The 12,468-nt window shown below is 51.4% G+C and overlaps 1 protein-coding gene across 2 annotated transcripts; it reads left to right on the forward strand.

The window, feature by feature from the left end:
- The first annotated feature begins 17 nt into the window (after positions 1 to 17).
- On the forward strand, positions 18 to 12,468 carry LOC103050018 (ras-related protein Rab-11A-like). Of its 2 annotated transcripts, none has more exons than XM_007442211.4 (5): positions 18 to 146; positions 5,368 to 5,563; positions 6,498 to 6,691; positions 7,882 to 7,962; positions 11,079 to 12,468. In XM_007442211.4, exons 1-5 carry the CDS (start codon positions 107 to 109, stop codon positions 11,219 to 11,221), a joined length of 654 nt encoding a protein of 217 aa, XP_007442273.1. In that variant the 5' UTR covers positions 18 to 106; the 3' UTR covers positions 11,222 to 12,468. The 2 variants fall into 2 exon arrangements, with proteins under 2 accessions (XP_007442273.1, XP_088007306.1); XM_088151180.1 differs by lacking the exon at positions 18 to 146 and adding an exon at positions 4,669 to 4,889.

A 12,468-nucleotide genomic window follows, 5' to 3' on the forward strand; every position in this document is an offset into this window, starting at 1 on the left:
TGAAGCCGGTGCAAGGCAGGAAATTGCCGGGCGGTGAGATCACGCAGCAGAGGCGCGCAGGTGTCGCCAGCCGGCTCCCGCGGGAGGGCCCAGAAGTCTCGGCGCGATGCGGGGCAAGGACGACGAGTACGACTACCTGTTCAAGAGTAAGTGCTCCTCCCGAGGGACCCCGGCGAGCGCGGCCTCCTTCGCTGCCCCGCAGCCCTAGCGCGAGAGTCGCTCTCCCCGCCGGCTCACCTTTCCGGTGGGGCGGGTTCCCCGCTTCCCCGGGACCGCCGCGGAGCCCGAGAACGTTCACTGCCTCGCCCCCGCCCCCCACCCCGTCCGCGGGAACTTCCTCTTTCCCTCCTTCCCCTTCCCCGCCCGGGCCGAGCCCCTCGGAGCGGGCGCCGCTCCCGCGGCGGGGACCCCGCGCGCTCGCCCCGGCGTTCTCCGGGGGGCTGGGACTCGCGTGCCCGAACGCCGAGCCCACGTGGGATTCTGGGAGTTGCAGTCCCAGCAAAGGGAGCGGCAGCCCACCCAGCCCGGGCAGAGGGGCCGGCAGGGAGGAAGGCTGAGGCGGCAGCCCCGTAGGATGCCGGCCCGCCTCGGGCGACTCGGTGCCCCCGCCTGTCGTCAGGTCTCACCCCAGCCCTGGATCTCCCGGGTCCTAAACCCCTCCCATCGACCCGACAAGGCGAGACCCCGCGTGAGACCTTGCTCGCAACTTTAAGATGTGTGGACTTCAACTCCCAGAATTCCCCAGCCGGGCTTCTTAAAGTTGCCAAGTTCGAGAACCGCTGGCTTGATTTGTGAGGACGCAGAACAGGCAGTAACCGGGTCCGTTGCTGGGGTTTCATGCTGGAGGACGCAGCCTCAAAGCTGTTCGCTGGCTCCCTCCTCCAGCCCGTTTTCGCCGGAGAGGCTGAGAGACTTTGGCTTGACGCGGCTGGTGCCGATTTCGGGAGGGAAGGGAGCGCTGGGGAAGAGAGAAGGCCTCCGGCCGAGGACTCCCCCGCCCGCCTTTCTGCGTCTCGGTGGGCGCTTTGCTGCCGAGCGCGTCGCTTTCCCCCGACTCTTACGCCGCCGCTTCGCAAAGCCTTTGCAAATGATTCTCATCCGTGGCCGGGTTCACACAACGCCCTTAACCCGGCTGCCGAGTTAACTTGTTTTTCTGGATTTGCCCGATATGCTCTACCCCTAACTAACCAGAGGGGCTGGGCTCATGCAATACTCATCTAGGATGCAAATCAAGAAACCAAGAATAGCATGTTGTGTGAAAGCTGCTGCCAAGCTTTTAGTGATCTGTTAAGCAAGTGGTGTAATCTAGCTATCATATTAGTGTCAGAAAGCTGCAGAAACAAAGCCAAGGGGTGTGTGTGCACGCGTTTTGGCTTTCTGGAGTGCCTCCCCCGCAGCCAGGTTCATTCATTGCACTAAGCCATGGATTATTTAAATATTCTTTGTTGAATAAGCTGAACACTTTTAATTAAGAATACAAGTTAAAATATATTTAACAAAAAATCAGAAGTAAATTTAAAAATAAAAAATAAAACAACTTTTAAAAATTGGAATACAATTTGCAAATAAAAATCAGAAGTAAAGTCATTATCACTGCAATCTATTGAAAGGGACGGTGGGTTTTGCCCTCTCTCTGAAAGCGGGGAGAGCACTCCTGGTCTTGGGGCCCTTTCCCACAACAGGGTGAGCTGAGCCTTTGGCGGGGGGGGGGCATCTCCAGAAGACCCCTCCTGCTGGTCTAAAGAACTGAACTGGTTCAGTCGGTGCCTTCGGTCTTAGTGATTTGCGGGAATGCAGGTGTGGTGTCAGTGTGTGTGTTCAGGCAGTTTTAACCTACCTTTCTTCATTCGTAAGAATAACTGCCAAAGATTAACTTTGCCCTTTGGTGTCCTGCTCCCCTCACAGCCATCGCTTCCTCAAGAGGGGAGTAAGGCCTATCCAATGAAGTCAGGCGCGTCCAGGATGACCCACTGGGCTTCCCAGGTGGACACCCACCGCTCGAGCCTCGCTCTGGCTGGCCGGTCTTCGTGAACTGACTGGGGAGCTTCACCTCCGTCTCCTGGTGGTGGCTCCATCTCATGAGCCCCCCGGACCAAGCGGGGCTCCTGCCTGAACCTCTGGCCCGGCGCAAGCCTGTTCTGCCGTACTCAGTCAGCGGTCTGGCCCTCCCCCAGGCCACGATCCAGGGCGCCTCGCTTCCACTCTGCCTTGTGGTTTGCCACAGTGGCCTCGGGAGTGAGTCAGGGTGATTCCCGGGACGGTCATCCCCGCAGCTTCCAATAACTGGCCTCTTCCTCCTTTGCAAAGGCAGGAAGGACACCTCCGGCAGCAACACCCTTTCTCATTCTGCACACTGCCTTTGGATTTCGCAAGCAGCCTGTTGCGTTATGAGGGATCGGCGACGGCTGTAAGAATCCGTGTGCAGGAGCCGACATGCAGGCCAGGCTCCTAACGGGAAGCTTCCAAGAGAGTTCCAGCTATCTCTGGTCCCTTCTCTGGGTTGCGCCCCGTGGGCCGGGGGCGGCATCCAGCCGTGCCAGCCGAGCAACCTTTTGTCCAGGTGGAGTGGCGAGGGAGACTACCCTGGGCTAGGTTGCCAGCAGGGGTGGACCGCGCTCTGCCGGGGGACCTGGGCTCCCTGGGTGTCTCAGGCCAGCACAGGAGGGCTAGTGCGACCCCTTGGAGGGTCCAGGGCTGCTGCTGCTGCTGCATTTGAGCTGCTTTCTCGGCAGGTAACGGTCCCGTTGTTATGCGTGGGACCGCCCTTAGCTGACCACCTTCTTCCCCCGTCATGCCCAGATTTGTTTATCTTGCAGACCGCCCAGATTAATCAAAGGCTGCCCATAAATCCCTAAATTTACTCTGCAATGGGTTTGTCCAGCATTGTTGGAAGCAAGCCAAAGGGGGTGGTCATTAGGCCATCATGCAGGGGGGAAAAGTCTCCACTCTCCTCCAGGTCATGACAAGTGTGAGCTGAACCTTCGAATCTGTGGCTCACGCGTGCTTCTCCTAGAGCCGGGAAACATCGCTGCTGTTGTCCGGGGAAATACTGTTTCTAGAGACTCTAAGAGTCGGCTAGATCTCAGTGAATGATGAAATAAATTTCAGTAAAAAAAAAACATGGAAAAGAAGAAAAATTAGAGTTTACTGGGCAGAAGCCAAACAGAGCGGGTGCCCTTGCAAGTAGGCAGGACAGTGCAGCACCCAGTTGAGACATCGGTTTCAGCAAGGACAAAGGGTCTGCCTCTAGATGTAATTAAGAAAAGAGCAATGTTTGCAAAAAATTTGCTGCCATGAATAGTCTCCACCTCAGTTGATTTCACACCTTTGGTTGGATTTTCCCTTCTGTTAGAGGGAGAAAAACAGCTGTGGATTCTCCTGCCTGTTTGTCTTCCTGCCTCCAAGACTGGCTCTTGCCATGGCTGAGAACCCCCAAGCCCCCAGGGGTGTCAAAAAAGTCAAGATGGCGGCTGCAGTGGCATGATTGAAGCTTCACCTGGTTTTCATGGATGTCCTCTTTCTCTTTCCTTCTGGATTGCCTGAAATCAACCCGTTTTGGCAAATGCCAGCAGACAAGTCCAAACACAGCGAGATGAGCAGGTCCGGCTGGGCAAATTGTGCCTTGGGGCAGGGCTCTGTGGATGCATTTGGCCTGGAGGGTGTTCCTAGTTCATATTTGCTGAGTCGGGCTTTGCACCTAACCATGGTTGCTGCTGGGAAGGAGAAACCGTAGTTACTCTGGGGGAGATGGGTGGCATATAAATTTAATAATAAATACATAAGTAAATAAATAGAAAGTTGGGGAGGGGAGGGGGGAGGAGGAGTCCGAGGGTGTTCTGACAGCTGGAGGGATGAGCGGAGCTGAGTGTCGTGGAAAGCAATGCAGGAGGTGGGTCCGAGACCCAGTTCAAGGGTCATGATGCGCTTTGGCCAGTTTCAGACAAAGGGTAGCAGGAGCTTCAGGTGCTCCCCAGTTTAAGAACGAGGTCCGTTCCCAAGGTCTGTCCTTAAGTCGAATTTATATGTAAGCTGGAACAGTATCATTGTATAATACTGTCTAAGCAGTATTGCGTAATGAACTCAAACCATGGTGTATTTAACTTGAATTTGCTGCAACAGGCTCCATTCCTAACTAGGGGTCATCCGTAAACTGGGCGTTCTTAGCCTGGGGCTCCCTGTGCTGCATCGGGCTGCTCACAGACTTGAAACCTCCCACCTGTCAGGTTCAGCCCAAAGAACTCCAAGAGACAATGCAAATACAGTTCTGTTGCGTTTATAAGCTCCAACCTCAAGACAGAAATCTCACCAGACTGGACCCTAGTTCCCAAGCCAGCCAGCCAGCCAGAACACCGTGAATTCCTTAGGGAGGTGCCAGCCTCATCTTCTTGAACTTCCCACGCTCCTGTTGGGGGCTAAGAACCCGCTTATCTCCCTGAGCCTGGCCTTCATAAGTCCACTCCCTCACACACCCACATTAAAAAAGCAAGAGAGCAAAATGCCGGCATAGCCTCTCGGAAGGCATCTGGTCTCGTCCCCCCCTCGCCCCCTCCTTGATGTTGCCCAGACAGAGCTTCCCAGCTGGTGAGTCAGGGTTGGCCCTCAGGGCGCTCCTGCCTGAAGCCAAGCTGTCAACTTGCGGGACAAGCGCAGGACGGGCCACGTGCCATGGGCATCACGTGCAGGTCACTCAGAGGCCAGAATGAGGGAGCTGCTCTGGCTCTCTTGGGCAAGCAAAGCCAGCGGTTCAGGAGCAGGGCAGTGCTGCGCGGGGACCCTGGGATCCCCTCTGTGGGCCACTCGGAAGACCGGAGGGCTCCTCTCTCCGCGAAGAAGCCTGAAGTTGCTGTGTGAACTTTACTGTTCTGTCTTTTTCAGAGGGAAAGAGTCTGGTAGCACCTTTTAAGAGTAACACATTTTGCTATAAGGGAGTGTTTCTCAACCTAGGCAAGTTTAAGATGCGTGGACTTCAACTCCCAGAATTCCCCAGCCACGCATCTTAAACTTGCCAAGGTTGAGAAACCCTGCTATAAGGCATCAGCTGTTGCTGTTGCTCAACTGCCCCCTATTCTGTTGTGCTGGGGACTTTTTTTGTTCTAAGTGGCCAATTTGAGATCTGCAATAGAATATTTTGGGAGGTTAAAATGCTCTGCTGCCACTTTCTCCTGGCTTTGCTGTCAAATTGGTTTGTGCAAAGCCGGTCCTGTATGTCCTACACAGAATCCAGAGGATGGAACCTCTGGTAAGCTTCGAAGTAATTTAAAAACGTGGATGAGATAAACTTCTTTAAAAACATCAACAAGCAAGTATGAGATGTTATTATTAATGGGAAAACTTTGATTCCTCACTAAGTCACTTGCTTCTTTGCAGTTGTCCTCATCGGGGACTCGGGCGTGGGCAAGAGCAACCTGCTTTCCCGCTTCACCCGGAACGAATTCAACCTGGAGAGCAAAAGTACCATCGGGGTGGAGTTCGCCACCCGCAGCATCCAGGTGGATAACAAGACCGTGAAAGCGCAGATCTGGGATACAGCGGGTCAGGAGCGCTACCGGGCCATTACTTCCGCGTAAGAGACTGGGCTGTTGCGTCTGGGAAACAGAGAGGGCCTCTTTGCTAATTGTGATCTTCTTTTCTTAGAAGATCACAGTTAGAAGCGTTAAAAATGGGTCTCACCCTCTAGTCTGGTCCCTGATTCTGAATTAGCTTGTCAGGGCCTCCTGGAGCTCAGATCCTCTGCCGGGGGCGCTGAGGCAAGGTAGATGTGATGCTTAAGGGATCCATCTATGGCAGTGTTTCTCAACCTTGGCAGCTTTAAGCCATGTGGACTTCAGCTCCCAGAATTCCCCCAGCCAGCATGGAGTTGAAGTCCACGTGGCTTAAACACTGATCCATAGGTTTCAGAGAAGGCAGGAGTTGCGGGTCAGCCCCTGGCTGAGGTGGTTCTGTGTGGCTCACGCAAGAACCCGTCTGGTCATCATATTGTCATGAAAGCGTCCCTCTTGCACTCCCATCATGGCATCCATTTCATGAAGTGGCAAACTGCCCCTGTGGGGGAGAACGCGGGCCACACGCAGCAGGACTCCAGTGGGCCAACCAGCTCCTAAATCTTGGGAATTAGAAAGTCAAGGAATGAGGATAAACTAAGAGAAAGGGGCTTCTTCTCTTCAGTGGAGTTCCTCCTTCGCGTTAGCAGGTTAAATGACACGGTTAAAGGGGGCTGTAATCTCGTAATCCCTGCTACGGCTGTTAGCCCATTTCTGCTGCTAACAACTGACAGCGATTAAATTAGATGCAGATACACGGGCTTAGCGAGAAGGTCCTACAAGACTCTGTGCTTGTACTGGCAAAGGCAAAGCCACGCAGCCACCTGTAAGTGGGAGAAGTGGAGGCCATGTTGGATTAGGCGCATCCAGTTTGGTTGGATGGAGAAATTGCTGAAGGTTTGGTTCTGCTGGCCGGTGACTCTACCTCCTCCTCCTCATCTTCCCCACCCTCTGTAGTTACTACCGAGGAGCGGTTGGCGCCCTTCTTGTTTATGACATTGCCAAGTACTTGACCTATGAGAACGCAGAGCGCTGGCTCAAGGAGCTGCAGGACCACGCAGACGCCAACATTGTCATCATGCTTGTGGGCAACAAGAGCGACCTGCGACACCTGCGGGCCGTGCCCACTGACGAGGCCAAGAGCTTTGCAGGTAGGGCTCCTTTGCCCATGGAGGAGGGCTCCAGGGTTTCTCCCTTTGTTAGAGGATATTCTGGGCACCTCAGAGCATTTCACTCATGCCTCTTTGCCACAGGAAGTGACTTAAGTGCATGACTGATTCATGCTAATCTGTTAAATGTGCTCATTAGCCAAGCCTTTGGCATCACTGTTGCATTCTTCTGTGAAGGATGAGAACCTCAGAGCATTCCTGGGCCAGATGGCTGGTCCACGTGGGTTTTTGGTCAGGCGTTCCCCGGACCTGGAGCAAGGGGCATTGCCCTGTGGCCATCAGCGTGTGGAACAGAGACTCAGCCACAGGGCCACAGCCCCTTCCTTGAGCTTTGTATCACTGCTGTACGAGAGGAGGGGGCTGCATTTAAGTCTGCGTGTCTTTTCCGTTGGCCTTTGGAGGCTCATGGCAAATCCAGGGGTGGTGTGATGTCACTGATTTTTTCACTCATTTTTAGATGAGGGCAGGGGCAAATTTAATTCATCTGAAAAACACTTGTTTGCACACTAAAAGGTCTTAGGAGCTTCACTTGGTCAGTGGGTTGTGAGCTCATGGTTTACAACCTTGGGAGCTTAGAAATGTGTATTCTTTTTTTAAGACTTAAAACCCCCCTAAGATTCCTGGATCCTCATTCTGAACTTTTGCTGTGTCTTCTGGAAACATAACCCTCACTATTCTTAAAACTGACGGAGTACTGTAGAACATTCAGCCTAATTTGATATATTTATGAATTTATATGCCTCCATTCAAAAAGGTTTTCCCAAAGTGAATTACAAAACATTTTAGAACCAGAAGATAGATAAAGATATACATTAAAACATAACATGGATCTGAAAGACAGCAAAACAAAAAATCTGTATTTAATTGGAAGGAAGACAATCTGGTACAGGGACCTGTAGGAAGAGATGGTCTTCTGGTGGCGCCATTTTCCTTGCCAGCTGCAGGTTTTCTGAGGTTAGTGCCCAAAGCTGATGTCACTTGGGGAGAGCAGTGTCCCTAGAAGGGTGGGGGGTGCTTTCCAACAAGGTTGATTTGAGCCACAGCACTTCCGATGGTGACGAAGCAGCTGAGATCCAAGGAGCATTTGAGGGTTGGACGGAGCTTATCAGAGAGACTGTGTGTGGGCAAGCCCTGACTGCTGGTGTCTCTTTCTGTGTCTTCACCTGCCATAGAAAAGAATGGATTGTCTTTCATAGAGACATCAGCTCTGGATTCCACCAACGTGGAGACAGCCTTTCACAACATCCTGGCAGGTATGTCTGATTTCCCTTCACACCTATCTGGGTGGACCTGATGGTGCCCTAATTTGGGAGTGGTGAAAGGTAGGCAGGTCCAGCACTTGCTGACTGGATGAGTCCTGACAGGGCCCATGAAGCACCTTGAAAGTTCACGAGCACCCAGAAGGGTTAACTGAAGGTTCCCTGCAGCAGAGATCTCACAAATAGAAGCGAATATGTGTCGCTCTGGGTTGAACTGTGGAGTCCTTGAACTCTGAGCTTGGCTGTTTTCCTGCAAACGTTTCATTACCCGGCTAGGTATAGCATCTTCAGTGCTGGAATGGGATGGGGTTTGCTCTCTGTTTATATACTGTGGCATGCCCTGCCAGTGTGGGTGTGGGTTTTGTTTTGTTTTATTTTTTCCCTCTGGTAGTTCCTTGATTAGGGTATTGTTTACTGCTTGATTGTATGTCTGGTGATAATCTTGGTGTTAATCTGTGCTTATCCGGGTGATAATTGCTGGTGAGGAGATGTTCTGGTCTTTTGTTTTCCTTTTCTATTGTCTCTTTTGAATAGCGTGTAGAAGTTGTTTATCTCTATGTGCCTGTTGATGGCTGCCTTGTCCGAATACTAAGCTTCCAGGAATTCCCTCACATTTTTGGATTTGGCTTGGCCTAGGATGCTGACCGTTTCCCAGATGAAACTATGGTTGAGTCTGTCCATGTGTTGTGAGATTAAGGAGTTTTCATCGTGTCTTCTGACTGCTGGTTGGTGCTCATGGACGCGCTCTGCCAGCCTTCTGCCTGTCTGTCCTACACAGTGTTTGTTACAGTCCTTACACTGTATGTTGCAGAGGACTCCTGTTTTTTCTTCTTGGGCTACGGGGTCTTTTGGTTTGCTTAAGATGTTTTGGAGGGCTTTAGTTGGTTTGTGTGCTACGGAGATGCCGTGTGGTTGTAACAGTCTGTTGGTGGTTTCTGAGACGTTTCTGATGTATGGCAGTGTGATCCTTTTCATAGCTTGTGTGGGTTGTGCTGTAGTAGGTTGAGTGGCCAGGCGCTTTTTGATAAAGTTGCGTGGATATCCATCCATTTTGTTGGAAGGTGTTGTATAGGCGGTCTGTTTCCTTTTTCTGCTGTTCTGGGTTGCTGCCGTGTGTTTGTGCTCGTTTGAATAATGTTCTTACACAGCTCCTCTTGTGGGAGGTGGGGTTGTTGCTTTGGTCATGGGGCACTTGATTGGTGTGGGCTGTCTTCCGATAGACTTGGGTTTCTAATTTGCTGCTGTTTCCTCTGCTGATGAGGATGTCCAGGAAGAGTTGCATGTTGTTTTCTTCTTCTTCTCTGGTGAAGTTTATTCCTTTGAAGATGTTGTTGATGGTTTCATGTGTCTTCTCTAGTTCCTTTTTTATTATAACAAAGGTGTCATCTACATACCGGATCCATACTTTTGGTTGTGTGCATGGAAGTGCTAGCGTTTCTAGGTGTTGCATTACAGTCTCTGCTGTGAGTCCTGACAGTGGTGATCCCACGGGTGATTTGTTGGTATTTTTGTCCATCAAACTGAAAATAGGTGGTGAGGCAGAGGTTGATGAGGCCCATGATTCTGGGTATTTCAGTCTGGGTGTATTTGGTTAGGTCGGGTGTGTTGTGTAGTACTGCTGATATGGATTCTTTCGCTAGTTCTGGGTTTATGGAAGTAAAGGGTACTGTGACATCAAATGAGACCATAATTTCATCTTCATCTATGTGTACATCTTTGATTTTCTGCAGGCACTGTAGTGAGGAGTTGATAGAATATTTGCTCTTCTCTGTGAGATGTCCAAGCTTTTTTGTCAATTCTTTCGCCATGTTGTATGTTGGAGTCCCTGGTAAAGATACAATTGGTCGGAGCGGTATGCCCAGCTTGTGTATTTTTGGTTGTCCGTAGAAACATGGGAGGATGGGTCCACTGCTTTTCATCCGCCACTGTTCTTCTTTTGTGGTCTGGCCTTTCTTGGTTGGGTCATTGAGGGTTCTCTTGATGAGGTTGTCTAGTTCCTGTATTGGGTTGATGTTAACTGGGATGTAGGTTCCTTTGTCCTCTAATAACTTTTTGGCTTTTTGCAAGTATTGTGATTTATCCAGAATAACTCTGGTTCAGCCTTTGTCTGCTGGGAGGATGATGACAGAGACCAAACCCCGTCCCATTCTAGCACTGAAGATGTGACCTACCCGGGTAATGAAACGTTTGCAAGAAAACAACCAAGCTCAGAGAACCCCAAGGACTCCACAGAGATCTTAGTGTCAAAACCATGTCTGGGAAGACACAGTCCAAATCAGAGCCCCCTTCTAGCAATGCCTGCAGGTTCATCTTGGGCAGACATGGAAGTTTTACTTTAGAGGAACCGGTGCCTAGCGTGAGGGCAGGAATGGTCTTGGGAATACTTGGCCAACCATTGACACAGGCTGTGTGCACAGCAGGTGCAACCAGGTCATGTGAAGCTGGGTTACCTTTAATCTTGTACAGGTTTGTTTGCATTTTTGGCCTTTGTGTTTCGTGACCACAGTTCTTGAGGCTGTTTTGTGCTTCAAGACATTGTGCAAGGCCAGAAGGTCTCTCTGTGGAAGCAGCTTCTACTCCTGCTCTGAGTTGGATCTCATAACTTCTGCAGGCGTAAGGAGAGGTGGTCTGTTCCCTAATTCAGCAGTTTTCAGACTTTCCTTTTACGAAGGCCACTACATCCTGTTACATATTGAAAGTTTTGCAGCCCACCAGATGAGGAAGCCTTCTGAACCCAACCCCTTTATGGGTGCCAAATGAAGCGCTTGGAAATTCCCGTGTTCTGACTGCTGAATGTGCAGGGAGAGTCAGTAAACACTGAAGTGAGAAGAAGTCACTTCAGCATGACATCAGTGTTTACTGACTCTCTTTGCAGAGAGAATAGGACATGAGGCAAAGATGTTTGTGAAATTAATGATAAGGATATAGCATTTAACATATTTTTGAAGGGAAATCAGGTATGGGGGCCCATTGCTTGGGATCTATGGACCTCACTTATTTTTTAGCCTTGACTGTCCTCCGCTGTCCTAATTTCACGCCACTGCTTCAGCTCAGTGCCAGGACGGGCTTCCCTCTCCACTTGGCCTCCTCTTTGTTTTCTTGCCCTCTAGAAATCTACCGGATTGTATCCCAGCGGCAACTTGCAGGCGGGCAGCCTGAGGCAGAGTTCAGCCACGGCACCACCATCGAGCCCATCAAAGTCTTGCCCACCCACCAGGAAGGGAGACAGGCCCCTTGCTGCCAGAACATCTAACCTGGGTGGGAAACCATCGTGGGGTGAGGACACAGCCCAAAAACCACCAGGTGCCTTCCCTGTACCCCTGGGAAAAGACAGGTGCCAGGCCCACCCAGTGCCCATCCTCCGTGCTCTGTATCATGCACACCCATTTCTCCACACTGCTTGAAGCTCCCCATTTGCTCCAGCCGAGGCCCCCTCTGGCTGCCAGTCCTGGATTCTCCTTAGGGAGGCTGAGCTTCAGCCTCCGATGAAGCCACCGACAGATCCTGGGGCGGGGGAGGAGGAAGCATGAAGGAGGCTGCTGAAGGCCCCTTGAGTTCTTGCAGAAAGGTTCCCAACTCCTTTGCCCCCTTGGCTTGTACGGAGTGGCTCTCTCTGGCCTGCCAGGTGGTCCACCGATGCCTTGAGGGAGACCTCCAGAGAGCCCTGGAGCACGTTGGTCCTCAAGGGTCCATCCTCCTGGGTGGCTGCGTGTGCTGCCAGCAGAGCAAAGGGTATCTGCTCTTATGACTTCTGCCAAGGCCGCTCAGGAAGGCTACTTTGGAGGAGGGGGCGCCTCTTTAAAATGGGTCACTTTCCTCATATGACCCCAAGTTCTTTGGACAATTTGAGCTGGTTTAAAAGTCTCTGGTGCTGCCAGGGAGCGCCCTCAGTCTCAGACACTGTAGGTTGGTTTAGCTGCTGGCACCCGCAGAGGAAGAGCCTGGCCTGCAGATCCCCTTCAGCTGGGCACCCCCCTGAGTCCACAAGGAGTGAGATTTCCCTCCGAGGACTGGAAGTTTTGGGTGTGTCTGCCTGCAAAAATGCAACTCGCTGGTCCAGCTTGACTTCTAAATGCTGGTACCTACAGTTCAGGAAGCCACTGGTTGTCGTAGAAATCTTCCCGGGGATCAGGTCCTTGTTGCTTACGTGGATTTGAATCTCACAAACAGACGTCCCCACCATCCTACCTCATCTCCCTCCTTTTCCCTCTGTTAGGATTGGGTTCTTTGTGTCTTGCAAACATTCTCAGAGGTGGTTCTGGAAAGAGTGGGTGACTGTTCCCACATTCTTGCAGAATTTGCGCCTGGACAAATGGATTCTTGTGGGGTCCAGGAGAGTCCTCGTTTGGAGGGCTGCTTTCAATAATCCACAGATGGTAAACATCAGAGCACTTTAATGGTTGTTCTCCAAGCCTCCAAGCCTTGCCACCAGAGTTTTATCATGGTCTTGCTCCAATTGTAACCTTTGTGTAAATAATAAAACGGGGGAATTTTAATGTG

This window comes from Python bivittatus, unplaced genomic scaffold (genome assembly GCF_059951505.1).
Source record: "Python bivittatus isolate LINGU-HERP-01145 unplaced genomic scaffold, Pbiv_v1 ctg000660_np1212, whole genome shotgun sequence".
Taxonomy (NCBI): Eukaryota; Metazoa; Chordata; class Lepidosauria; order Squamata; family Pythonidae; genus Python; species Python bivittatus.

Coding starts and splice junctions, on each gene's coding strand:
- LOC103050018 (XM_088151180.1), top strand. CDS start 4,700: ATGAGGGAGCTGCTCTGGCTCTCTTGGGCAAGCAAAGCCAGCGGTTCA. Junction 4,890..5,367: donor TTTCAGAGGGAAAGAGTCTG/GTAGCACCTTTT, acceptor GCTTCTTTGCAG/TTGTCCTCATCGGGGACTCG. Junction 6,692..7,881: donor CGAGGCCAAGAGCTTTGCAG/GTAGGGCTCCTT, acceptor CACCTGCCATAG/AAAAGAATGGATTGTCTTTC.